This window comes from Xiphophorus maculatus, chromosome 13 (genome assembly GCF_002775205.1).
Source record: "Xiphophorus maculatus strain JP 163 A chromosome 13, X_maculatus-5.0-male, whole genome shotgun sequence".
Taxonomy (NCBI): domain Eukaryota; kingdom Metazoa; phylum Chordata; class Actinopteri; order Cyprinodontiformes; family Poeciliidae; genus Xiphophorus; species Xiphophorus maculatus.
The window spans coordinates 11,293,749-11,319,928 of NC_036455.1; the positions used below are offsets into that span (position 1 = coordinate 11,293,749).

At 35.3% G+C, this 26,180-nt stretch overlaps 1 protein-coding gene across 1 annotated transcript in view; it reads right to left on the reverse strand.

Moving 5' to 3' along the window:
• Positions 1–26,180, reverse strand: part of LOC102220283 (glutamate receptor ionotropic, NMDA 2D-like) — a 179,081-nt gene that overhangs the window by 38,291 nt on the left and 114,610 nt on the right. The window contains exons 7-10 of the mRNA XM_005808183.2: positions 22,465–22,579; positions 13,320–13,525; positions 11,049–11,217; positions 4,436–4,589 (exon numbers count right to left, since the gene is read on the reverse strand). Of these exons, the coding sequence (XP_005808240.2) occupies positions 4,436–4,589; positions 11,049–11,217; positions 13,320–13,525; positions 22,465–22,579 (644 nt within the window). The remainder of the gene's footprint in view (positions 1–4,435; positions 4,590–11,048; positions 11,218–13,319; positions 13,526–22,464; positions 22,580–26,180) is intronic.

Here is a 26,180-nt window from a genome sequence, read left to right on the forward strand (position 1 = left end):
GATTCTCTCTGGCCTTGCATACCTGTTATTTTCTGTCAGCACTGCATGCAGTCACAAATTGCATTCAAAAGTACCACCGCAACAATGAGGCCAGAGCTTGGTGTGGCATCACTGCCTGTCCGGCAGCCTGGAGAAAATGAGATAAAAAAGCCTTGGGAGCGCTGCACCTCTGTCCAACCGTGACATGTTTCAGATTGTCTTTTAAATCTCCACTGACAGACGGATTGATGTACTACAGCAGCTGTGAACGTATGAATTAAGGTGACTTACGGCATAAAGGAAAAGATCAGGTTTATGAGGAGAGAACCTAATTTTTGGGCAGATCCATGACCTTTGAGAAGTAAATGTTATTACAAATACAAAAAAGCTGAAAATTTTATTGAGTTTTGCAGCAAATTTATGCATTTTGAAGGAGTTCTTTCCAACACAAAGCAAATACAACAGCAGCCTCCATATTAGCTTACTTGCAAAAAAAAATCACATCATCATATTACCATACAATAGGCTATGACATAATGAGATTAGGATATGCCGTTTTACCCTAATTATGTTAAATACTCAGTGCTGTACAGATCTCTCTAGCATTGTTTTACAACTCAAAGACATGCGCACTGCTTACTGCAGCAAAATGTGCACCGAATTCACACAAGCACAAATGGAAGGCTTAGAAAGTGATCGCCTGAGACACCGAACTGTGTTAACAAGTCGTTTTTGCTACAGGGCACAGTCTCATCTAGCCCATCCAGAGCTCACACACATATATGAGCAGAAACCAGTCACTGTGTACATTAAAGCATCTGAGAGCATTTAGAACGGCTCAAGTGCTCTAACAAAGGCATTAAACCATGCTCGCTTACTCTTTTGTGCTACATCTATATTGTACCAAGACTCCCTCTTTCTGTGTGTGAAGGCTCATTTCTTTCTATTTAACACTTTCTTCATCTTTCTCTCTGCCCACATTTCTCTCCTTCCATCATCTTACCATCTCTTTATGCCTGGATATGTATGGAATTAATCTAAGAAGATTTGTTACCTAGCAGGTGTTATCTCAGAAGTGGTCAGCTTATTTTGAGTGCTGCAAAAATCACATTTTAAGTCTGCATCCGTCAGCTTTGGCTTGAGAAACAAAAGCACAAATTAGACTCCTCAAGTGGGAGACAAAAGGCACGTCAGAAGTGAAGGCATATTACATATCTGAGGATTTACAGAGAGCACTGTGCAGTATTATGCAAAATGTCTTCATTGGTTTATCTCCTTCATAAATGTACATCATCTATTAAAGAAAAGCAAAAAAAATAAATAAATAAATAAAACATTGTTAGTGCATAGCAACTTATTTTCTGAATGTAGTCTGTTTTAATATCGCCACATGTGAAGTATATTCCTGATATTGGATAAAACAAAGAGATAGTGTGATATTTGAACAAATTCAGTAATGATTTGTGATCCGAGTTGGATCATATTTAAAGTGCTCTAGGATTTGTTTTCTCTGAATTTTGTGGAACAGTTATCCAACTTAGAACTTTGGTCTTGAAATAGTCTTCTACATTAAGATTAAAGAGTTTTTGTCTCTTTGGGAGAGTTCAGATATGTTACTGCAAAGTTCAGTAGATTTTTTCCTAGTACATTTTTGAGTACTATAATGCTACAGAGGTTCTGTCGACTTTTTGTGGACTGATGGTTCTTTGATTCCTATTTCTGTTCCTGTTTTATTTTGGATAGTTTGGCCTTTTCTGTTTTGTCTTCTCTTTACTTCCTGATTTCTTACTGTTTCTGAGTTTCCCAGTCTTCTGTTGGTTTTGAGTCTTTGATTCTGTTTTTCTTGTGCACTCATTGTATGTGCTCATTATTTTATGGTTTCTGTTCCCTTGCATATGTTTTTTTTTTCACTCATCAATTCTCTTCAGTATTTATTTCACTTTTGTTCCTTAGTCACAGCTGGTTCATGTGACGGGTACTGCTTAAACCTTGTTCTGTCTGTCCAGTATAACTCTGGCCTCCATTATCGTTTCTCTATGTTACTAGTGTGGTTTTATATTAGATTCATGATCTTCAGTTCAGGTTTTTGGATTTTTAAATTGATTGCTTTTGTAACTTTTATTTCTTTAAACATCTTAATTTGTGCTCTGCTCCTTCTTCCCTTTTATATCCATTTAAGTTCTACACAGCTAACACCCCTAATATGGCACTGAGTCGTGTATTAATATCTTCTCTTTTACCATTTTGTTTTTATTTTTGTCTGTTTAAAAAAATCCCTCCAGTGTAGGCGGGCTTTAAAGTGGAAGAGGAAAAAAAAGAGTCTGTTTTATCAGGGAGCAATTATAATAGCGGGTCAATACTCCCAAAGATTCTCTAAATAAGCCCTTTCCAACAGCTACAACTGCATCACAACATCAGATTCCCGTTGAGCTGCAAACTGCCTCTTCTGATTTGATTCCAGCATTGCTGTTTTTATGAAGGTTTAAAAGAGTTTTTTTTTTTTTTTTTCTAGAGCAAAGTCTAATGCATGACTAAGAACCCAAATGTGACAACTGTTTCAGTGTAAGTAAAAGAAACATTCATTGGACATATTTCAATGAAAATGTAATTTACTGCCAGTCTTTATCTATGTCAGTAAAATACTTCAAGAAAAAGAGGCAAATGAAAGAAGTAGAGGAATAGAAAATCTGGTTTTGAAGGTGAGCTACACATAAAACAAGTGTATCTTAAAATGACAAAGCTGAAATCTAAAGCTAAATGAAAGGTAAATGAGCACAAAGTAAGTTGGAAATATTGAAAATTGAAATAGTATAAAAGCCATCTGAAAGGTTTTACATTCCAAACTGGCACCACTACAACAAACTTACAAAAATAACATAGCAAAATACAAATTTTATACAATACTAGTAAAAAAAATACCTTACAACATCTAATCATATTTTATTTATTTTATTACAATTAGGTGAGCAAAATATGTATAATTTTTTTGTGAAATTACAGCTTGGTTTCAAACTGGACTCCAGTGAGGTCCTAAAAAAAGAAGCCAGGAAAGGCAGTGAATCCCAGACAGGCAGTTAAACTGGCATTCACACAATCAGGAGAAATACACAAAAAGAACCAGAGCTGCCAGGAATATATTCAAGACACATCTTGTGAGTCTGAAAAATAAACATCTTAAACTGTAATACTGGAATACATTCTTTCTATTCCTTATGATTTGAGTCAAATGTAGGTTTTGTGAGCAAAGTTTATGTTGTAAATGTTATGTACTGTCTATGAAACCAGTTTATTTGTACCATTAGCAATTCAGCCCCGGCTAATTTCTATGCGCTTTAAAAATGTTTCTTCCACTATTTTTTGTGGATGAGCAGGTGAATATTTTTTTTAAATATATGACTTCCCTTCCAACCATATATGTAGTATAAAAGTTATATTTTGGGGAAAACAAAAGCTTGGAAAAAAAAGGTTAACTGATCATGTGAAGAAAAGCGAGACTCTCACCTTTGACCCAATGAAGACCAGAAAAAAAAAATATTTTCCTATATGTAACTTTAAATAAAGTTGACCAATGGAGTCTTAATTTTACATGTAGATTTTTTAACTTGATATGGTCAAGTTAACTGAGACTTGCTCTTTTCCTACTAAGGCAAATTACAGTAAAACTTGATTTCCCCAGAGTTGTTTTAAATTCCTGGCTAAGGTGCCATTGTTTTAGGTCTCCAAACCCATTGCCTCACAGGCCAAATATCTTCTGACTTTCTCTTCCTGGTTGAAGAAATACCCACATATACCTTAGCATTGTCAGCTTATGTTTGAGACGGACACTGTGCTATCTTTCGAGGCTCTCTTTGTTTTATGCCTTGCGCCTGAGTTCAGTGTTCTGTGGTAACGTCAGTCTTCGGTAACTTTTGGTAGTATTGTCAATTTTCTAAGTTTGTACTTGAAATAAGTATGAACATTGTAAAATACACAAAAAAAGATTGAAAAGTATAGATGGATACCCTTGACACATTTACAAGTGAGGTGATTATATTAGATTATTTTTTTTTTTTTTGACTAGCTTATCATCAGACTTGACTGTTCTTGAATTGATGAGACAAGGGCAGTACAAAGTGTGATGTGGGCTCCCAGCATATAAGAGTGCTGGAACAGTATGAGGGGAGAACTGTGAAGCAAAGAGGTGATATGAGTGTCAGTTTTCTACAAGTATCACAAAGTTAAGTTTAACTGCAGAATTTCTATTTTTTCAAGAAAAATAGTACACCAGTTGTATAATTTTTGCTGTTTAATCAAATGTTTCTGTCATCACTCAGGTCTTAAGAATTCAGATATCTGATTTTTGCAAATTTTATATATTTTCAAAAGCATTACTATTACACTTTTAATTAAATAAAATTTAAAATAATTAAATTCGACTTATCCAGATACTTCAAGGTAAATCTAAACAACAGCTTACCAAGAAAAGCAGAAGGGGACACGGTGCCGTTACTGCGAGAAACCATGACACTGATGCCGGTTTCCACGAAAGGAACAGAGAACTCCACGACCTCTGACCTCTCCTCATTAATGGTGAGGGAACCTATGGCCATGTCAGCCCTGTTGGATACAACCTAGAACACACAACACCTGAAATTAAATTTACAAGACTTTTGAGGAAATAGTTCATGTGAAACTGATGAATCAAAACATTTTCACTCACAGATGAAGCCGTAAAACTATAAATGGTGCTAAAATGAACATACAGCTTATAGAATAATACTCCCAATATTTTAGTAAAGTTGTTGTTATGAAGTTGAAATATTATTTGACTAAATAATGTTTTCTACATAATTTTCGTTATCAGATCTGAATGCAGAAACATTTGACATCAGTAAACTCATCAATCTTTGATAAAACAATTTGATTTGTTAAAGAACTAAGTCCTGGATTTGAATTTCTCTTTTTTCTTTCAACATAAATCAGAGCTGTGTTCCTCTTCGAAGCTCCTCTGGCAGCAATAATTGTGGCTCAGGTGGTCAGCAGGTGAAGAAATGAGGGAATTCGCAGCTCTGTCATGTTTCACCTGGCAGGGAACAGGGGTTGCATGACGGCAACTGAGGGATTGTGAAGGTTAGAGAAGCTGGATGCTGACCAGGAGTTCATTATTCTGCTGTGGCTTGACACAAAGAATCTGTGAAACAATAGAGGCTTTGCAGTGTCTGAGCCAACACCACTGCGATGCCTTTAACCATGCTCTTAGGTCCTGAAACTTTTCTTAGCTGTCTACTGACACTGAGACTTCTCTTGTTTCTGTACTTTCTTGAATACTTACAAGTTTATTTAACAGTCTTATTGTTGTAAGCATGTATATATATATATACATATATATATATTGTATATATATACATATATATGTATATATATATATATATGTATATATATATATATATATATATATATATATATATATATATATATATATATATATATATATATATATATATATATATATATATATATATATATATATATATACATATATAGTATATATATTGTATATATATATACATATATATGTATATATGTATATATATATATAATAATTCCCTTCTCACCCACCGCGGGTGGTTCTTATCCTCTGAGCTCAGGTCCTCTATCAGAGGCCTGGGAGCTTGAGGGTTCTGCGCAGTATCTTGGCTGTGCCAAGGACTGCACATTTCTGGACTGAGATGTCTGATGTTGTTCCTGGGATCTGTTGCAGCCATTGGTCCAGTTTGGGGGTGACTGCCCCGAGGGCCCCGATGACCACAGGCACCACTGTGGTCTTCACCTTCCAGGCCCTCTCCAGTTCCTCCCTGAGGCCCTGGTATTTCTCTAGTTTCTCGTGCTCCTTTTTCCTGATGTTGCAGTCGCTTGGTATTGCTACATCTATCACAACGGCTTTCCTCTGTTGTTTATCCACTATATATATATATATATATATATATATATATATATATATATATATATATATATATATATATATATATATATATATATATATATATATATATATATATATAGTCTGTTTGTTTGTTTGTTTGTTTGTTTCTACCTATACTGCATGTTCCTTATGAACATCCATCTATATACATATATTCTTCCATTTCTCCCCACTGAAACACTCAAACTTCATTTTTTAAGGGACTGAAATACGTTCACAGACCAGAAGGGATATTTAGTCCTCCCTGTGTATTCTGGGTCAGCCCTGAGGTCTTCTCTCAGTAGAACGAGCCTTGAAAACCTCAAAGGTGAGGCACACAGGAGGAATCTGACATCATGATCTAATGCCAGAACTACCTCAACTCACTCTCCTTTTGATGTGGAGGACCATTTACTCCAAGCTCCCACTGCATGACTGAGCTCTTTACTATTCCCTTAAAAAAGAAAAAAAATGGCAACATTTTTTGGGCCCGGACATTTCCTACTTCATAAGAACTTGAGTGAAGAACTCCTAGGAAGTCGGCATGGATCCTTCCTACTGCAGAATTTGACAGTGTAGTGATTACATCATACCAGTCCGACACAATTAAAAAAAAAGTTCTGTCCAGGATAAGAGTAAATAATAAACTGCAAGAAATATCAAAAATTGTAAGAACAGAATGTCATTTTGTTGAGAACTTTGCTTTTTAGCTCAACTCTTTCTTCACAATGAGACTCATGTTAACTTCTTCTTTGTTGCATCTAATATCCGTTAGAATAATCAGTGCAGGTTATATCTGTTGGGTTGCTGAACTAAGTTGTATAAAATATTTATCACCATCTCACATCTTTCCAGTGAATAAATGTCAAAATATTGAGTGAGGTGTTCATGCACCATCCTATTTCTGCATGTTGGGACATTTTTAATGTGCACTTGTGGCTATATATGCATGTAGTCACAGATGTTGGAAACTGTTGTTTGCCTGATGATCATGTTCCTTTATTCCTGATATTAGATTCAGTAATTAGAGATATGTTGAATTCAAAATATCAAAATTAAATCCTAATTAAATCTAAAGTGGATTAAAGGAAATCCCTTATGTTGCCGTCACATACAGCTGAGTAATTGAGCAGCAATAGGTGTAAATAGAGATCCAGTACTATACAACCTATATATAGCTAAAGGAACATAAGCATTTTTTCTAATATCATAAAAATATTTTTGAAATGTCAAAGCATTATTTTTCAAACTTATAAACTGACCCCTAATAGCCCAATGTCCATTGAATTCTGAATTTAGTATTATGAATTAATTTGTACAGATCGTACAGATTTGTACATTTGGGAACAGATCTGCGGTATCTTTTAACAAGGTCTGTTTGGTCCAATGACCTCTATGATAAATCCAACTTTGATCTACATTTCTCCAGTGACATTCAACAATTTGATCCTTTCTTTCAGTTTTAATTGCATGCCAGTCATTTCAGTGACAAAGGGACTGCAGAGACGCAATGTGCAGAAGAAACAATAGGCACTCAATCAACTTCAGAAAAAAAAGTGCAAGGGATTAAACCTATGAAGTTAATTAAAAAAATCAATTGCTTGTGGCTGAATCATCAGGAGACAGCAAAGAGGAAACTGCTACAGGAATCCCTGGACATATACAGTAGGTACTCTACTTTTGATAACATTTCAATAGTTTCATCTTTTCTTGTCAGAATCATTTTAACTTTGTTATTCATCCTGTTTTTCCCAGGTAAGGCATTTTAGATATCTGAATACAGCCATGGCTGAAAGCATCACCTGTGACACTTTTTCTTCAGGAAATGCTTCATTCCAGCAAAGACTTCATACTGGGCACAAAAATGATTCTCTCAGGATGACTCAGCATGTAAGGTGAGAAAATGTTAAGAATGTTGGAAATTACTGCCTGATTGGAAAGCACTTACACAGGTAGAATAAGTGCAGGGCTCAGGGACACAATGAGAAATAGCAGAACTGTTGGTTTAAAAGGAAGCGTTAACTATCTGTAAAAGGACGCTGAGGTCTGGATGAAAATAGAAATAAAATACGAAAGGACAGCTTTGAGTGTATTCTTTTAAAAAGGTGTTGCTCATGCAGCAGGAAGTGGCGAAGGAAAGGATGGGATGAGTTTTTTTAACACACTTTCTGCCCCTGCTCACATGTGTTTGTGTGATACCGTAATTAAGCAACTTAATGAGTTACAGAGAGTTAATGAGAGTTGCTAGACTGGAGACAGCTGGAGACATGGAGAGAGAAACGGAAACACTGACAGAGGAAAAGAAACCACCTGCATTTCTGACATTTCTGAAACAGTGACAAAAAATCCCAAACAAAAACATATGGACAATACCCTCAGCTAATACGTCTTGACCAAAAGTAAAGTAAAGTCCCATTTCTTCAAAATATGTGCCAGCCTCCATTCACTCCATTTAAAAAAGATTTAAAAGATTCTGACTATCTTTTAAAGTGAAGCTTAATTAAAAGTTCTTCAGAATTTCTCAAGGTCTGCTTTGATGGTAATTTCTTGTATAGTTTGTTTACTTCATCATGAAAGCACTCACATAAGGTGTGATTGAAATAATGAAACGGAAGACTGGAAACTGGGAAATACAGTCTACAGTAAAAGTATTGTCTAAAAATACCATCTAGTGTATGAAAATCATGTCTTTAAGAAGCAGATCCCAAACCAAACAGGACCTGGAATGTGATGTGAGCGATGCATCATCCTTCAGTTGATCATGTAATATATCCCAAGTTGTCAACTAATCACTTTGCTGATGCTTAAATAGTATTTTCTGCATGTCAGACTGGTTTATCATTAGGATTTTTCATGGAGTCATCAAAAGAGATTGGAAGACATAATGTATTTTTGACAGGCTGGAAAAGTGCCTAGAAATTATACATAAAACCATTATTTTGCCTTTAAATATTTGAATGCTTTTTTGGTTTGTGCTTCAGATGTCAACAAACTGACAAAAGAAAACATACCACAAAATAAAAAGATAATCTATATTTGAATTTCTTGAAGCTGAACAACAAATTTGTGAAAATTTTTACCAAAACCAAAGGCAAGCGTTTAAAGGCGTGTATTATGTATTTCCCAGATACATGGCAATATTTTATAGCACAGTGTAGTTATTTTCATAACCTCTAATGGTTATGAAAATGGTGCATATATCAAAAATAACTTAGAGGAATTTGACTTCACAATTGACGTGTTGAAAGTGGCCTGTCTCTTTAAGAATTTCCCATTCATTCTGACACTGCACCTTCACCACATCGTTACAACTTGCTTCTTTATTATGCTGTTTACAACCATTCTTAGGATCAGTGGACTGAGAATGTGGGCAGTACTGCAGTTTCACAGAACCTGTTGCCTATCAACATATCTTTTTGTAAACCTTTAACTCCTAAACGACAAGCGGGCGACTCAGCCATATTTGCAGTATTGTAATTCTGCCACACTTTGCGCTATCTGAAAAATTTCAATGGTTTCTGAAACCAATATCGGGTAATTATGGTAATTGCACCCCTGCCGTAGCAGGGAGTGAAATTAATCTAAGGGGCACTCTTTTATTAGACATCAAATTGTAAAAATAATTTATATTATTGATATTGAAAGTTCCAGTTGTTACGGATAAATGGGCAAATATATTTACTCAGAGGACATTTAAAGAACTGAGTACAATTAAAATAAGCAAGAACATCCAGGCGGATATTTTAAATGTAGGACATAGAGAGCAAACTTTGTTGTAGCTTGCTAACAAATTCCAAATGATAAAGATGTCAAGATTTTTACATAAATGCGTGTCCACCTTAAAATGTCTATGTGGCCATTGTGACGCTGGAAAAGTCCTAGTGTTTGTATAGCATCAAGTGGTAGGTATCAGATTGCCATTTATGGCTTTTGGCAGCAGAAAATACAAACTTGGCTAAATGCTTCTAAAAGGTCAATTCACCGAGCTATTAACTCAGTCATAGCAGACCACAAAATGCAAAACAATATTCTTTAAAGACAAATCTGGCTTGTTCTAAAGAAAGACCAATACCACTTCAATCAGCCATAAAGGTTTTTGAGTGGCTGTTACAAATTACCCATGGAGGCAGCTCAATATCAGTTTCTATGGTAGTGAGTTTACTGTAAGACACATGTGGCTACAGGAAAAAAAAGGAGTATGTAAGCAACCAATCTTCAAATTTCAAAGAGTGTTGTTCTTGAGTTAGACACTTGTACAAAACCAGAGGTCAAAAGCGACTTCTTCTCTTAAAGATTTGCTCATCTGTGTCAAAACTTATTTAAAAACTTTTTTTTTCCTCTTTCAAATGTGTTTCCAAGGATTTTGGCATTCCCCTGAATGGAACAGTCATTGATCAGCGAGACTTTAATCCTACAATCTTCCTGAAGAAAATGTACATTGTTATCAAAGGTGATGAACATGTCATTTTGAGCATGCTGCAGACATTTAGTTTAAGTCACAATTTATATCTAAAAGACACTGACAGAAAATGTTTCATTCAATGAACAGGAATCATACAACCAACTCACTGGTTCTCATTCATTAGGTTTTAACTTTGAAACATGAAGCCATGCAACTACCAAGCTACGGTGTGTTTCTATGTAATTTAATTCTATGTAATTTAGTGGGTAATCAAAATCAGATCACATTTTAACAGTCATTAAGTTACCCAAGTAAGACACTGTCATTTGGTAATTACTAACTAGATAATTATTTGGTAATTAATGGTCCGTAAAACAGTGAATAAGAAATAGTTACCATCCAGATAAATTAATAGTTCAAAATATTACATTTTGTTTTTAAAATGCCATTTTACATTTTGAAATGATTCTTAGTTTCCTAAAATGTTGTTTTCTTTTTTAAGCAGAAATGCAACCTGTGTAAAATACTGCTGTCTCGATAAATGTCACTTTTTGTTAGATAAAAATCAACATACAGGATTCACTGACAAAGAGATTTCCAGCATTTCCAGAGCATTTAAATTCATGAAGAACTCTACTTTTAAAACAAGACTTTTCAACTTAAATGCCTGAATATGTAAAGTATTGTAAAGTCAAGATCACATTTTGGTAATATCATGGATCTCACCTCTCCAACCATGCCATTCCACTCCCCATCAATGTTCTTCCCATGTCTGCCATTTGTCACTAGGTAAAGATCATAGGTGAAGCCTACAATCTTAGCCAAGCGCTTTAGAACATCAATGCAAAACCCTTTACAGCAGTGCTTCATGGGTGCAGCTCCGTCCAACACCAAACTAAGAAACATAATGGGAGAAAGGGCACATATTAGTAAAAACATCATACTTTAACAGTAATAAGATGGTAAAACCTAAGGAGAATGTCCAAAAACCTGAGTAAATAAAGGCATTTTTAACCATATTAAGGAAGATGGAAGAAAAAGAAGGCAGACTTGTAAATTATTAGTGGGTGACTTTGAGTGGATCAGTACTGGCAATTTGCCAGTGCATTTGGATGTTTTGATAACTCCAGCAGCTATATATTTTTTAAAATGTTCAGTATAATTAAAATAAAATGTGTGTTTTGCTTCTAGGTTTTATTGAAAACACACTAGATTTCTGCAGTGAGACTGCTTTTCAGACTTTAGGCAGCAAACACTTCAGCATGATGTTCAAGCTACACATAGAAGAATTCAAGTACTTTTTGATGACTATCAGTCAAGTGGCTGCAGTGGCCTCCATCAGCTCTCCATAGCAAGAGTGAGTTTCATGGCCTCTCAGACATTTAGCTATTGTAACCTCTTGACTGTGTTACCAAGCAACACAATCTGAACTCTGGGGGAAATTGTTTCAATTAGAAGCTGCAATCACATTGGGGAAGAAGAATGGGACAAATCACCTTCTCAAAGTTGCAAGAATCTTTGAAATGTGTCTGATCTTTGTAGAAACTTAATGAAATACAGACGACTGAGCTGCAGAAGTTTCAATCAGAAATTGCATCATCTCAATTAACATTAATTCAATTTTAACCATTTGCGTATTAAAGAATTTCATATAGGGGCGTGCCGTGGTGGCGTAGCGGTTAGCGCGACCCGTATTTGGAGGCCTTGAGTCCTCGACGCGGCCATCGCGGGTTCAACTCCCGGACCCGACGACATTTGCCGCATGTCTTCCCCCCTATCTTTCCCCGTTTCCTGTCAGTCTACTGTCATATAAGGGACACTAGAGCCCACAAAAAGACCCCCTGGAGGGGTAAAAAAAAAAAAAAAGAATTTCATATATACTGCAAGCTACAATGTGTGCAGAACCAATGCAGCTTGGGTGTTTAGCAATTAACTGCATGGCTTCGCAAAATTATTTCTCATTACTACAAATGCAGAGAAATATAATTATGTGCCAACAGTTAAGAAATTTGAGACTTTAACTGTCAGTAACAGGGATCAGATATGGGACAGTAACACCTGTGATCCCAATTAAGGCAGTTTTGAATGCCTGGAAATGAAGTCTCTGACTAAACTCATCTCTTGATACCCAATGTTGGTGATTACTATGGATTTTGTGTTAGCTAGTCATTTCACCTTTTAAGCCATTAATTGATGAAGAATAAACTCATTATCTCTTTAACACCTAAAATAAATGCAGGTGGGAAAAAGAGTTTACTAATGAAAGCCCAGGAGGTCAGAACACACACACATACACACCCCCACAAACACAAGTGTGGAATATGTTTTTATTTGACAACATTCATATAAAATTAACTATATGAACATGTACAAATAAGTAACAGCACATAATCCCATATTTACCCTTTTAGAGATGCAGTGTTGTTCACTGACTGTAATACTCTGGAAAAGTCTTCCTTCTTGTTTATTGTTTGCATTGATCAAAAACAGCAGTTATCCTTGGTTGGCGTTATAGTTTCAGGCTTCCTTTATAGTTTTAAGAAATCATTTTAACAGACTATTGTTCCCATAAATGTTTGCCTTGATCTGTTGACGTCCTTTTATTGTTTACGTAAATGCTGGGAAGAAAATGATCTAATCCCCGAGGACAATTAAAAATCTGTTTATATACTTCATTAAATATTCTCTGTTTATTCAGTTCAATTTATAATGATGTAGACGGTGGCCATAAAGTTTAATAACTGCTTTAGGAACGTCAGCTTGAGAATTGGAGGAAGATGCTTAATGAGATGTTGAACCTTTTTCTTTTTATGAAGCTGGTTGTTAGAAAAAAACATTATGTCACGGTTGGCAATTAACCAACTATAGTCAATTCATAATGCCAGAAACTTTACCATACTTTCTTATTACCTCTGCTTATAGTCACAAGAACATATTATTTTCAAGCGCCCCTTAAAAGTCAAATTTGAAATTATTTTATGCATTTTGTTTTACTACCTGGAATTAATAGGCAATCGACAGGGAACAGAGTCCCGGATGCACGAGCTGGTTCCAGGGTCAGCAGGCTCCACGATGACAAAGGGCCTCTCCTCCAGGGTGACCACTCTGAGGTGCTGAGCATCGTCCAGAGGCTTCAGGAAGGAGCCATAGCGAGACCAAGGATGGTAACGCAGGCGCAGGTGTCCGTTCTCCCACCAGCCAACCTGAAACGTAAAAAACAAAAATAGATCCTTCATTGTGACATCTTTAGTAAATTCAAAACCTCCTATGAACCTTTTTCTTGTATTAATTGTTATTTTTTCAAAACTATTTGTAACATTAACATTTTATGGGATTCTTTTAAAAGGATTTTTCTAATTTTTAGCCAGCATTTCATCTTGAGATTCTTTTAGTTATTCACCTTCTAATTTCAAAATTCTTATCCATTACTCAGAAAAAAATATTGCTGCCTTCCTCATAAATTCTGTTGTCCAATATTTGAGTAAAAATACATATTAAGTTGGACAAAATCACTGATCAGTAACATTTAGTTTGTATAGTGATCAACTATTCTATGTACCTAAGCTTAGTTTTTTTATTATTTTTAGGTCAGTCAGTGTCAGTGTAGCGATTACCACAGTAATTTTAAAAGACAAAACAAATCTGGTCTGAATATAGCTATACCATAAAACAAACTTCACAGAGCACAAACAGAAATAAAATAATTGTTTCTAGTATTTTAACACCTTCTTTCTTACTTTCTTTTAAATGCACAGCAGCTGAAATATGAATATGATGCAACCCGATCTAGACAATTTCTAATCTCAAGTTCTAGTGAATCCCTTGGTTTCAAATAAAACTTAAAATTGTTCCTTGCATTTAGATTCTGCAGTTTTTCAGTGTGTAACAGGTTTTCTTCCAAGATTGCCCTGTAAGTAGATAAATCCATAATCCCATCAACTCTGGTGGAGAAAAGCATTCCAATAGCATAATGGTGCCTCCAGCATGTAGTGTGTTCATGGTAAAGTGCAGTTAGTTTTCCACCACAAAGCAAAAGGTTCAGCTGTAGTTTCTCCTGTCTAGAGGACCAATATTTTTTGCGTTATGCCCTACATGCCTTATAGTAAACTGCAAATGAGAATTCTTTAGATTTTCCTGTAATTTTCCCTCTGACATGTCTGCTGTGTTCTTTGGACTTTATCATGCTGTTTATTCAGTGATGCTCTCTGAAAAATTTTCAGTGAGCTTTATACATATACTCTTAGTATATCCATATAAGATTATCTTTATTACAAGTAAACTCCATTTAACAATTAAGCAATTTCAAATGTAGTTTGTTGTAATAAGTTTTAGACACCTGAGTACAGGTAACTGAATAAAATGCAAAGCACAATTTTCAGATTCATATCGCGCTCTGAAAAATATAAGAAAACCATTGTTATTTTTCCACCTAATAGTTACACACTCTTGGTCTTAAAATACATTGAATTTTGAGGTTTTGATGTCACAAAGCGTGAACAAAGTGAACAAATTCTGAATACTTTTGCAGATCACTGTACATGAAAGCTATGAAATTGGGATGAACTGCAAAAACAGGGCACTGCCAGTCTCTGAAGGGGGAGATATTTGGTTGTTGGTGGTTTCTGGTTACGTTAAAGCAAAATGAAGAAAAATTGGTCATGACTCACATGTTCATAATCAACACGTCGCTAATCAATGAAGGAACTGGCCTAAGGCAAAGAGAGTTTTAGTTCTGCCTTATCTACTTTTTTCTTTCCTTTCTCTAATTTACACATCAGTCACCTTTTTGATGACAATACTCCCTGAATCAGAAATTACAATTTAGAGTGATTACTGATGGAGTCCTTACTGCCAGAGAGAAAATAATATAAACTCCTAAATTTACCCATATGGGTTTGTTGCTTTATTATATTTTGGAGAAATTTGTTAATCTAAAAAGAAAACATTTCACAGCAATGTCAAAATAACTTTATCTTGTATTTTAATTTTACCATGTACCCATTCCATGTATGTTACAAAAGTTAACTCTAGTTCAAAGGGGAGATAAATTATCGGTGGTGCACCAAAGGAAAAAAATATATACTCCTGCCACTCATTTTTCATAGTCAGTGAGTATGCAATCATCCATGAGACTCCTGCTTGCAGTGGATTTATTGTTTTCCTTTTCTGACTAGGCTCTGCTGGCCAAATGTCTGTGCATGGGGAAATAAGTAAAATTTACAAAAAGTAAAAAAAGCAAATCATTACAATAAAAAACAGAAGATTTACAGATTCTACAGAATGCTTATCCTTCTTTTCTTATAATCCCAAATAATGATGAGGAATTCTAAGGAATTCCATAAAACTCCAAGGGACTTCTAGCCTAATGCAAATCTAAGTCCATTCTTACTATTTCAATAGAAATCCAAAGAGTAAGTAAGCACTGAAATCTTGATTAATTAATTATCCTTAACTGGGAGTGCCTTTGTTAAAACACAATTCACAGTATGATTGTTTAATAACCCAATTTCAAGAAACAAAGGTACTGTGAACTTATCAGCTCATTCTCAAACAAGCACACTTGTATCATGTTCGAAAAATTAGCTTTCATCATAGCTAAATATTCAGTCTTTCAGTACCCCAAGACTCTGTGACCCAGCAAGTTAACTCTTATTTTACTTTCTTGTTTATCCTCTCAGTCAAACAGCTGCTTGGATGAAAGTTAAAATGTTTTCAAGGAACAGGAAAAGAGGTCTAGTTGCCCTCTACTTAAGAACTTAGGATGTCACATTATGTCGTGGATGATGGCACAACCCACACTAGTGTTATTTTGTATTGAGCATGTTTATATTTGCAGCAGAATTTCTATTAAAAAACTCCAAAAAACATTAAAAACATATTTCAATTCATTTCATTGCACACAGTTACATTTTAATACAACACAGCTTCAAGTCAAATCTATTTCAAACTAATACACTCACTGTAACAGCACATAGAGTGGCGCTTACTGCTGAGAGAGACCTTTAGAAAGACTTAGAGCTACCTTGACAACATAATTTGTATGTCAGGACATAAAATGTTAAAATGAAAATCTATAAAGCTTTATATTCTAGGACAACTTGTCTCTTTTATAAAAAATCAGATGCGCTCAAAGGAAAGACTTAGAAAGAAAATTGTTCAACTTGGTCATTGCATAGAAAATAAAAGCCTTATTATAAGCTACAAGACTGGGAAAGAGACCAGGACATTACAATGTTTTACATCATCACTTTACAAAAACACTGGTGTTGGCTCATTACTAATTTTGGCCAAGAAGGGTTGAGAATACCAGAGTGTGTCTGGCTTGTGTGTGAAACTGGAGCTTGTAATTCTGTTTAACTGAATTAATTAAATCAAAGAGTAAATAGTAAATCCCTGATGCTGAGTTTTAGATAGATAGATAGATAGATAGATAGATAGATAGATAGATAGATAGATAGATAGATAGATAGATAGATAGATAGATAGATAGATAGATAGATAGATAGATAGATAGATAGATAGATAGATAGATAGATAGATAGATAGATAGATAGATAGATAGATAGATAGATAGATAGATAGATAGATAGATAGATAGATAGATAGATAGATAGATAGATAGCATTTATTGTCATTGAACAGGATTCAACAAAATTTCTATTGCAACTCCCGTGCAAAAAGTGAAATATATACAATAAATAAAATAAACAAACACACAATAATAATAATAACAATATATACAACTAAAATTAACTAAAGGCACTCAACCACACCAAAGAAGTAGCAGCAGGTCCAATTATGGCAAAGTACAGATGATGTGACAGTGCAAAATGCAGGACAACATGGCTGTGTGGGGGTGGGGGATATGTATGTGTGACTGCGAGGTTATGATATGTGGGGGGGGGGGGGGGGGGGGGGGAGTAATGGCTCTGACGGCTGTGGGGAAGAAACTGTTTCTCAGTCTATTTGTTGTAGTCCGTATATTCCTGTACCGCTTGCCTGATGACAGCGGCACAAACAGTCTGTGGCCCGGGTGGCTGGAATCCATAGCTATGGATCCAGCTCTCTTCTTGACCCGGCCTATGTAAATGTTTTATTGCGGTTAACAAGCAGCAATGCAGTGCATATCCAAGGTCAGAGTAAAAGCACATGGAAAGCAAATTTTATTGCACATTCTGCATCATGTGTGATATTTTATCAGTTTAAAATGTGTTATTGGAAAAAAAAGATTCTACAAATCAGGAGGTTCTCATTCGTCATTCTGAATTGCTTTTAGTAATTGAAAGCTAACCTTGAAGTATAGACTGACCATGATGACTTAGCCTGTGAGGTTTGATTGTAGCTTTACCAAAATTACACTTTGGTCTGTATCATTTAGGATTCTAACTTTACTGAATATATTTAAATACTAAAAAATATATAAAACAAAACATTATTTTCTATTTCAGGTCTTTTGACATGTAGTGACTCTTTTTACATCCCTTTGTTTTTGTCACAGCTACAAGAATATCTATTTTAATTTGATACACTACTGAATGATATAGACCCTAAGTAACCCACTATGGGCATTGCATAGATGGTCTGAGAAAAAAAAGACTGTGACAAACAACAAAATGTCCACTATTATAAGTCACTTTGAGTTCTGAGAGATGTGCATTGGTGCACATGTTACAAAGTAACTTTATTTAGTTTATCTTTTGTAAAATACATTTATGGAAAAAAAAAGACATAAAATATTGACATTACCTAGGGGGGCTAACCAGAGTACATTTGTAAATAGTCACTAGTTATCTTCAAATCTAGCCCATTGGGGAAAAAAAAAACATATTTTCTGCTGCATTGGATCCTAAAGACATCTTTCAATTCATGACCTATGAAAAAAGAGAAAACATCTTGTAAAAAATACATAAATACTTGGACTTTTTCTATAAGCTAGGTTTCTAGACATTACGATTATGCCCAAAATTCTTTATCCCTTTGGGAGATTAGGGCTTAACATATTCTATTAATTTTGCTAACATGTTGTCTATGACTAAAAGAAATACGGGGTCCATTATAAATCTTATGGAGAATCTGTGGGGCTAAGTATTACAGAGATGGTGAGCTGACCTACCAACCTCAAATATTTGGAGGTAATCACCAAACAAAAGTTCTAAAATAGTAATGGAAGTACAGCAGAAATATATTTTTTTTTCTTTGCTAAAATGTCAGTAAGGATTTTTGTTCTTGTTTTTTTTTATTGTCTTTATTTTGAAAGACACATGTCTTAGTTCCCAACACAAACACATTTCCTGGTAAATGAAAGTAATTAAAAAATGTAAATTTGAAAGGGGTTTGAATAATTTTGACCTAGCTGCATATGTTATTATACAAATTTTGTAACATTTGTACAATGACCACATGAAAATATGATTTTTTTTATTTTGCAGTGAATGTAAAGTAACTACAGTGTCTACACTCTAATTGCATGTTAAATAAATCAAAAGATCCACAATGTACTGTCGGTGCATGAAGAAAAATTCTTTTTCCGTGGGTATTGCCATATTTTTTGAGTTTTCCTTTTTCTTTTCTTTTTCTGTCTGGCTGTTAAGTTTCTTACACTGTGCTGCTGGCAGACCGCATGTTTGGATTGAAGAGTAAGGTCAGAGGTGGCACAGTGAACAAATCAAAAGCTCTAGCAGCTCTTGTACGTTACTCAGGTCTGGCTTTTAAGGAAGCTTGGAGATTTGTGCTAAAACGTTTCACATTCTGTTTGGTTTGAACTATGATTTTTTTTTTACAGCAGCCTCTGGACTGAGCTGCAAAAGCGTCTCTGAACCTGTGTTGTTAAAGGCAGACAAATGCAAATGAAAATGCATTTTATGATGCAGTTTATATTTGACTGGATACAGAATAGTTAGATAAAGAAAATATATATGAGGAAAAAGGTCCTTAAATTACCCTTTAAGAATAAAAGCATCAAGTTTAAATTTCTTTAAAAATTTACATATAATTCTCAAATATAATGGAAAGCTCTAGAAAGGTGAGTCAAAGGTGTAACCCAGTGTTGAAACAAAAAAAAAAGACCAACCAATTAAAGCAACTGATGGAGTTTGATTTTACCTTGTCTTTGAAAGAAGACTTTGTGGTGATTTGGAAGATCTGTTATAGATTTTCAATGCCAGGGAGCACATTATAACTGTGGATTTCTGTATATTTTGTTTTATTTTAGGATTACCATGCTATGTATCTAAGGTAAATCATGAAAACATATATTTTTTAAATGCTGTTGAAAACCTTGTAAAATTCTTCCAATTTTACCTTTAGCTTTGCATAGTTTCTTTGCATCCGTCTTTCTCAGTTTCCACTGAATGTAAATTATGAATTATATTTTAATTGCAAATAATTATTTCACATAAATTCCAATAAAGAAATCTGTGATGCATCAGAAAAGAATGCAGGTGATTTACTTCTGTCTGTACTGAATGCTTTTGCTCTACCGTGAAGTAAAGCCTTACAGAATGAAAACAGTTAAAATTTCCCTTTAAAAAATGGTCTCCCTCATTGAGTTCTTTTTGTTTTCAGCTTTCTGTTTCCAACTTTTAACCCCTGGTCCGGTTGGTTTTATGAAGTTGCAGTCGCTAAAACAACTGCAATTTTTTGCCTTTTTTATGTGTTTGTACTTGTTGTTTGTCAACTTTGGCATTCTAAGATGTAAAAACCATCTTAGAATGAAAACAACAAAATGCCATGCCATCTTATTACTGTTTTATAAGAATGTACCTTCCTATATATTGTTTTCTCTATAATAGTTTATTAACCTGAAACCATGTGCTGAACTCATTAAACTCAGAGAGAACGATGCACTGCATCAGGTTTTAGCTGTTTCCAACTAATTTCCCATTCAGGCAAAGTGCCATACATTTACCACTAATGTCTGTTAAGGCAAATTGAATGCATACAATGAACTGGTGAAGCACTTTGCTGCTTTCTCCTGGTTGATTTTATACCCAATGCCCTCATTACCTAAATTGGATACTAAATACCTAGATTTAAATGCAGTATGCTATTTTCAAATAATAATCTCCACTTAGTTAAAAACTGTTTGGCAAATAAAAAAGGGTATACATATATATATCTTTAAAACACTCAGGCAGTGAGAAATTGCGAGGAAAAGATTACATAAAGTGCCAGTTTTGTGACAAAACAAACATTGCAGACCTCATTTTACAGTGGACCCCCTCCAGTTCATTATTAAATTATTCACCTATTTTTTTTTCTGTGATTTTTCTGTGGAAATACCAAGGTGCAACGCTATGCAGAACACTATTGACTGCAAATCAGTCCATCTATAAGTGGTGTGTTATGTTCCCTGGTGCTGATATTTTTATGCCCCGAAGACATTAGGGGCAAAAAAGACATTAGCTTCTGGTGTAATACTAGGATGGTTTCCATGTATATTGAGGTGTATTTGGTGTCTGAATTATTAAAATATACAGTATTAAGCAGTCTTAGAGGGGGTCTCAAATGTTAACTGATTTTAGAAAGGGGGCAGCTGTGGTCATTAACCCTTGAGAATACCAAGGGTCCATTGTATTTTGCCTATGGCAAGGTATAAGAAAACTTTAAATGCATAATATTGAATCCAAAATATATGCAGCTTGGTTTTCATGCAACTTCATTCAAATAATTTATTGCTTAACCCTCCTGTTATTTAATTTTTTTGCATGAAACTTTTTCTATTTCTCTTAATAGGTGCACTCTACATATAAATTGAACATTTATTCATTTTACTCATTTACAACTCCCCCTGTATCTATTTTTTTACATAGATACTGTTTGGGGCAATTTGACCTGGCTGTCAAGTTAAAGTGCAAAAAACGATAAAAAACCAGCATGATTAAACACTCCCCGGGTCAAATTGACCCACAAACATTATTGCTGTACCTCAGAAACTAACATAATAGGAGGGTTAATTTGTTTGTGTCTGTGTTTGGAGGAGTGGGGATATTCTATTTTACAGAAATGTGGGTCAGAAACATTACAGTTAAGTAAGCCCAAAATTTTCTTCAAACATTTGTGGAGTATAACCCTAACACCTGACCCACAGCTTCCACATAAGCCAAGTGAAGAGACATTTAACTGTGCATTTAGATCACCGGGGCCTGATGAACATGGCCTGTTACTGTAATTTTTAATATTTTGCCCTAAATCTGCTCCCAGACTAGAGGAATCTGATTGCAGGCATGTCCTTCAATTCATCCTTATTACCGAGCTTTATTAAGGCTGCACAGCATGATAATGATGATGTGGATGTCTAGGATCTGTGTAGGTCAGCCAAGTTCCTTCTGCTAAATAGAATGAAATGTCACAATGGGACAGGGCCAACCACTCACTGTCACAAAAAATTGGAAAGTTGCTAATGTTTATTTTAGTAGTGTGTAGGCCAAAAATGATAAAACAGCAGTGTAAACCTGATAAGGAAAAAGCAGTTTGTGGGTAATGTTATGGGGGCTTTGGAAAGACTCAATGCAAAGAAACCGTTAGTGAGAGATAGAAATACACCACCTTCATAGTTTAGGGTTTTATGTATTTTGCGCAGAGCTAAGGTCACCTAACACGATAAACTTCTCTCTCATGATACATCTCTCTCACTCATGTTCTGAATTAATAGAAAGGTGAAAAGTACCTATTTGGAAATCTAAAACTCACAATGCTACACTTCACACTTGAGTCCGCCCTCACTGATAAACATATAGAGTCTTAAAGGTCAGCAGCAAATGGAGCAGAGGGAAACAAAAGCAAAGAGGTTTTCTTGTTTCTTTCTGGTCGAAGGAGGACTGGGGAGTTGAAAAGTTTCCATGGAGGGCAGACCTTGAATTTGGTGGTATTGGTGTGCAAATGTTAAACAGGCTTCTGATGGACAGGATATTGGACTGTGAGTTAGCAGTGGGTAACAAGGCTGACAAAGCTAGACAAGAGCAGGAAAGGAAAGGAGGGGAAGATCTAATGAGATATGGGAGTAAAAGAAGCTGTGCGACAGCAGAGAGGTGAAAATATACAGTGATGAGTTAGCATGTCTGATGGAGTGTGAAACTGCAGTTAGCTTATCTTGTTGCTGCATTGTGATATTTAGCAGGAGTGTGCATTGTGGTGTACTGACCTCCTCCCAGCCTCTGCCGTTGGTGTAGGAAATGACATCGATCAGGGGATTGGACAGGTAGCCATCGCTGTTGAAGGAATAATCTCGTCCACTGAGGGAAATGTTGGTGAAATACCTGTAATGGAATTGGGAGAGCAGAAAGGGAAACATGCGGTTTTATTAGCTACAATATGGAATTTATTTGGTATAATGGCATATAGAAAAGTCACCACACAAAATTTAAAAAGATCCGACTTTTAATTTGAGCACATTATTTATTCTGAAAAATTCAGATGTAGTTTTTCTCACTAAAATCATTCGTGACATACTTATTGATCCTCTGCTGACTATACTTTGTGCAGATAACTTTAGTCAATAAAATAGCTAATTGCTTTTTAATATACCATTTCAGAGAATACAGAAATAGATCTTTGCTCATTCCTTTTTGAACAGTATCTTTGTTCTGAGTCCTCTCCTAGGCTTTTCTCTCTTCCAGTACATGCAGAGGTTTCCAATAGTATTTACATCTAGATTTAGATCTAAGATAGCCATGAAGGAAAGATCATTTTGTGTCTGGTGAACCATTTCTGTATTAATTTGGTCAATTATTTTTGATAAGATTTGGTTTCAAAAAATGAGCAAAAAATGCTCAAAAAATGAGCAATTTTCACTTCACTGGTAGAGTCCATAAGGTTTTCCTCTAAACATTCCAGCATTTCAGATGTAATGGACTGCAATGTGGTTCATCATGCCATCACCTGATAATCTGTAATTGTCCATGTTTTCGTCCTTTATTTGACACCAAATCAATCTGGTGTGTTTGTTGTCAAAGGTACAACTGTCTATATTTGTGATAGTCGGACAGAAAAGGCTTTTTCTTATTGCAATCATTCAAAACAAATTGCTGGTATAAAAATAGCATGTAATGGTAGTGAGGAAAACTTGCTGACGATGCCATTCTGCTACAAAGATTAACCATAACCTTTACTTAGTTTACTTGCAGGATTTCCCACGCAGAACAGGGATACTTTCTATATTTACTCACGTTTCTAAAATAAATAAACAAATAAATAAATACCAGTTTCGACAGGCATCTCATAGAGATGCATCAGTTGGTTTATACTATGATGAAAATGTTATAGGGGAAAAAAACAAGAAAAGAGCCAAAGATATCAAAGGTTTAGGTGCAGAGATAAAACCTTCCCTGCACTTCAAGGAGACACACTCTGGTGTATATAATAGGAAATTTCACTGCTGTGAAGTGGAGATCATAAGGTGAAAGAAAAAAACACAAGCAAAGGCAAGACAGAAAGCAAGAGGCAAGATACTGAGAACTTCCAAAACATTGCTCCACCTTCAGCTGTGTATCTGTGCAGGCTTACAGAGCAGAAAATAACAAGTCAGATGAAATCAAAGGATGCAAACATTGCAGGAAAAATTAGGACTTAAACTTATATTACCAAAAGGGCAAATCCAAAGAGAATATTAACCATGAACAGATAGCAGGGGAGAGAAAGCAAAGAGTTTATCTTTGATCTTTTCAGTAATAAAATCTAACATAAAACAGACCTGAAAGAAGCTAATCAAAACAATCTAATTAAATCATCCTAAAAGCTCACAAACACAGGCCAAATTAATACATTTTGTACTAAAATACAAAAAAAAAACAACCTTAAGCAACCCAAAAACATGAACCTTCCTAAACTGCAGGGGAAATTGAAAAACCTCACACATCAAGAAATGGTTGATTAAAGACACTGCATGGCATAATAATTAGACAGTCAAGTATTCCTTTCTGTAAAACTGTCTCTTCTGTAGTTTCATTGGTCCTGAGACTTTTGGCTCTTCCTCATTTCCGAAAGTCCATTAAAATTCAGTGTTCATAATACATTTATAACAAGTAATTAAATATGCAAAGCTGGTATGTAGAAATTGTGTGCACACGAGTAAACACAAGTGTCAATAAGAAACAACATTTTGTGTAGATTTCCTTTAAGTCTCTCCTTCCTGAACGTACTACTGCAAATGTGTGGGAATTTAACTGTGAGCACATGTCCATGTTCTTTTCATGTTACAGTTTCTGAGACTGATCACTGGAATCTAAGATTTGTTACAGATAAATCTTCTATTGAGTGTGATGATCAACCCCAACTAAAACCCCCAAAGTCTCATGGACATTTCAGCTGACTTATTATCATCACAGGAGGGTCTCTTTCTTTTCTTTTGAAAACCATCACTGGCTTATCTGTAAAATAAATGCCCACACACATTATAAAACCATAACAAGAAAAACATTGTTGTGTCTGCCATTTGCACAGTTTCCGTCCCATCTGCTTTGTGGCAAGCCTGACGTAGGAAGAATCACAGGAAGACAAAGTGTTCAGCAGTTTTTTTTTTCTTTTTCTACCCCAGGAGGGTTTCTTACTGATAGAAATGTCCCAGAAATATCTGTCAGCCATGATAAGAGCTTATTTCTGTGCTACCTTTATTATCTGTAAAAGCCCTGGATACAATGGGCCATTCTTTATGGCACGAAACAAGATAATGTCATTGCAGACTTCCATAAGGCCAAAGAAGTTGAAGCCATGATTGACTATTGTGGGAATGTCACCCCATTAGATAAATATGATGAACAGCTATTCATATTAGCTCTATTAGTGACAAAAACATATTTTACTTGACATTTTATTATTTTTTTACACTCATCATGACTTTTTTTAAGACCTGTTTCGGTGAAACATTTGCTTAACTTAATGGAGCAGAAGGTTCAAAGCATCTCCTAAAAAAATTAACCTGGGGGATTCTTGCTTGTGTGGTGAAGGGGTTCTGTGCTGATGGACTTAGGGTACATGGTTGAATCTGGGGTGTGTTGTATCCAAAATAATAATAATAATAATAAAAATAACATCCCACTGTGAGGAGATTCAGTAAAAATGCATGAGTTTTGAGTTTGATATATGTTTTTGCCAATGCAAGTATCAGTGCCATGCAGCTGAAAATGATTGTGAAATTGAACTTCCACTCTCGTGAAAAAAAGCAAAAGGATGCATTCACTTTAATCTGAAAGGATAGGGGTGGCTGCTGGCTAAATTACTCTCAGGTTGCTGTAAAATAAAATTTTACCACATCCCATAATCACAACATCCATCACACATTTGGGTAAGCAAAGGAATGATAAACACTGCAACCATTATATCAACAGAATATTAGAATATGACTGTGTAAGTAATCATGTCAGCCTGCAGTAGCTGATGTAAATCTTCAGCCAGAACACATTCAGCACAGCTGCTGCAGACACAACTACGCCCACCAGGAAAGTGCAATTCAAAAAAAGACACTGACGAATGTGATGCTGAATTAATCTTCCACTAATGTGTGACAGTTTGTACTTCATTTCTGGAGTTTAAAAAGAGGAGGCCTAAGACCTGCCGCCGTGCCCATGAGCATCTGCTGTAGACTGACATCTCAAAGCCTCTGTGGAGTTCCTCTTTTAACAGCTTCTACCTGAGAAAAAAATGACTGCCTTCAGGCTCAGAGTGGCACAAGTCAAAATTGTTCTCCTCACTTTAGCCAGGTACTGTTAGTCTGAGGATGATTTTAAGCTCCCTTCTTTCCTTTTCACCTTTTCTGTCATCTGCTTGTGCGGTCTTTATGTCTATCTAACTTCACCCTTACTATATGAAATTTTCTTTTTTTTTTTTTCCCTTGATGCTGACAGGGGAGTACAACGCTGAGAA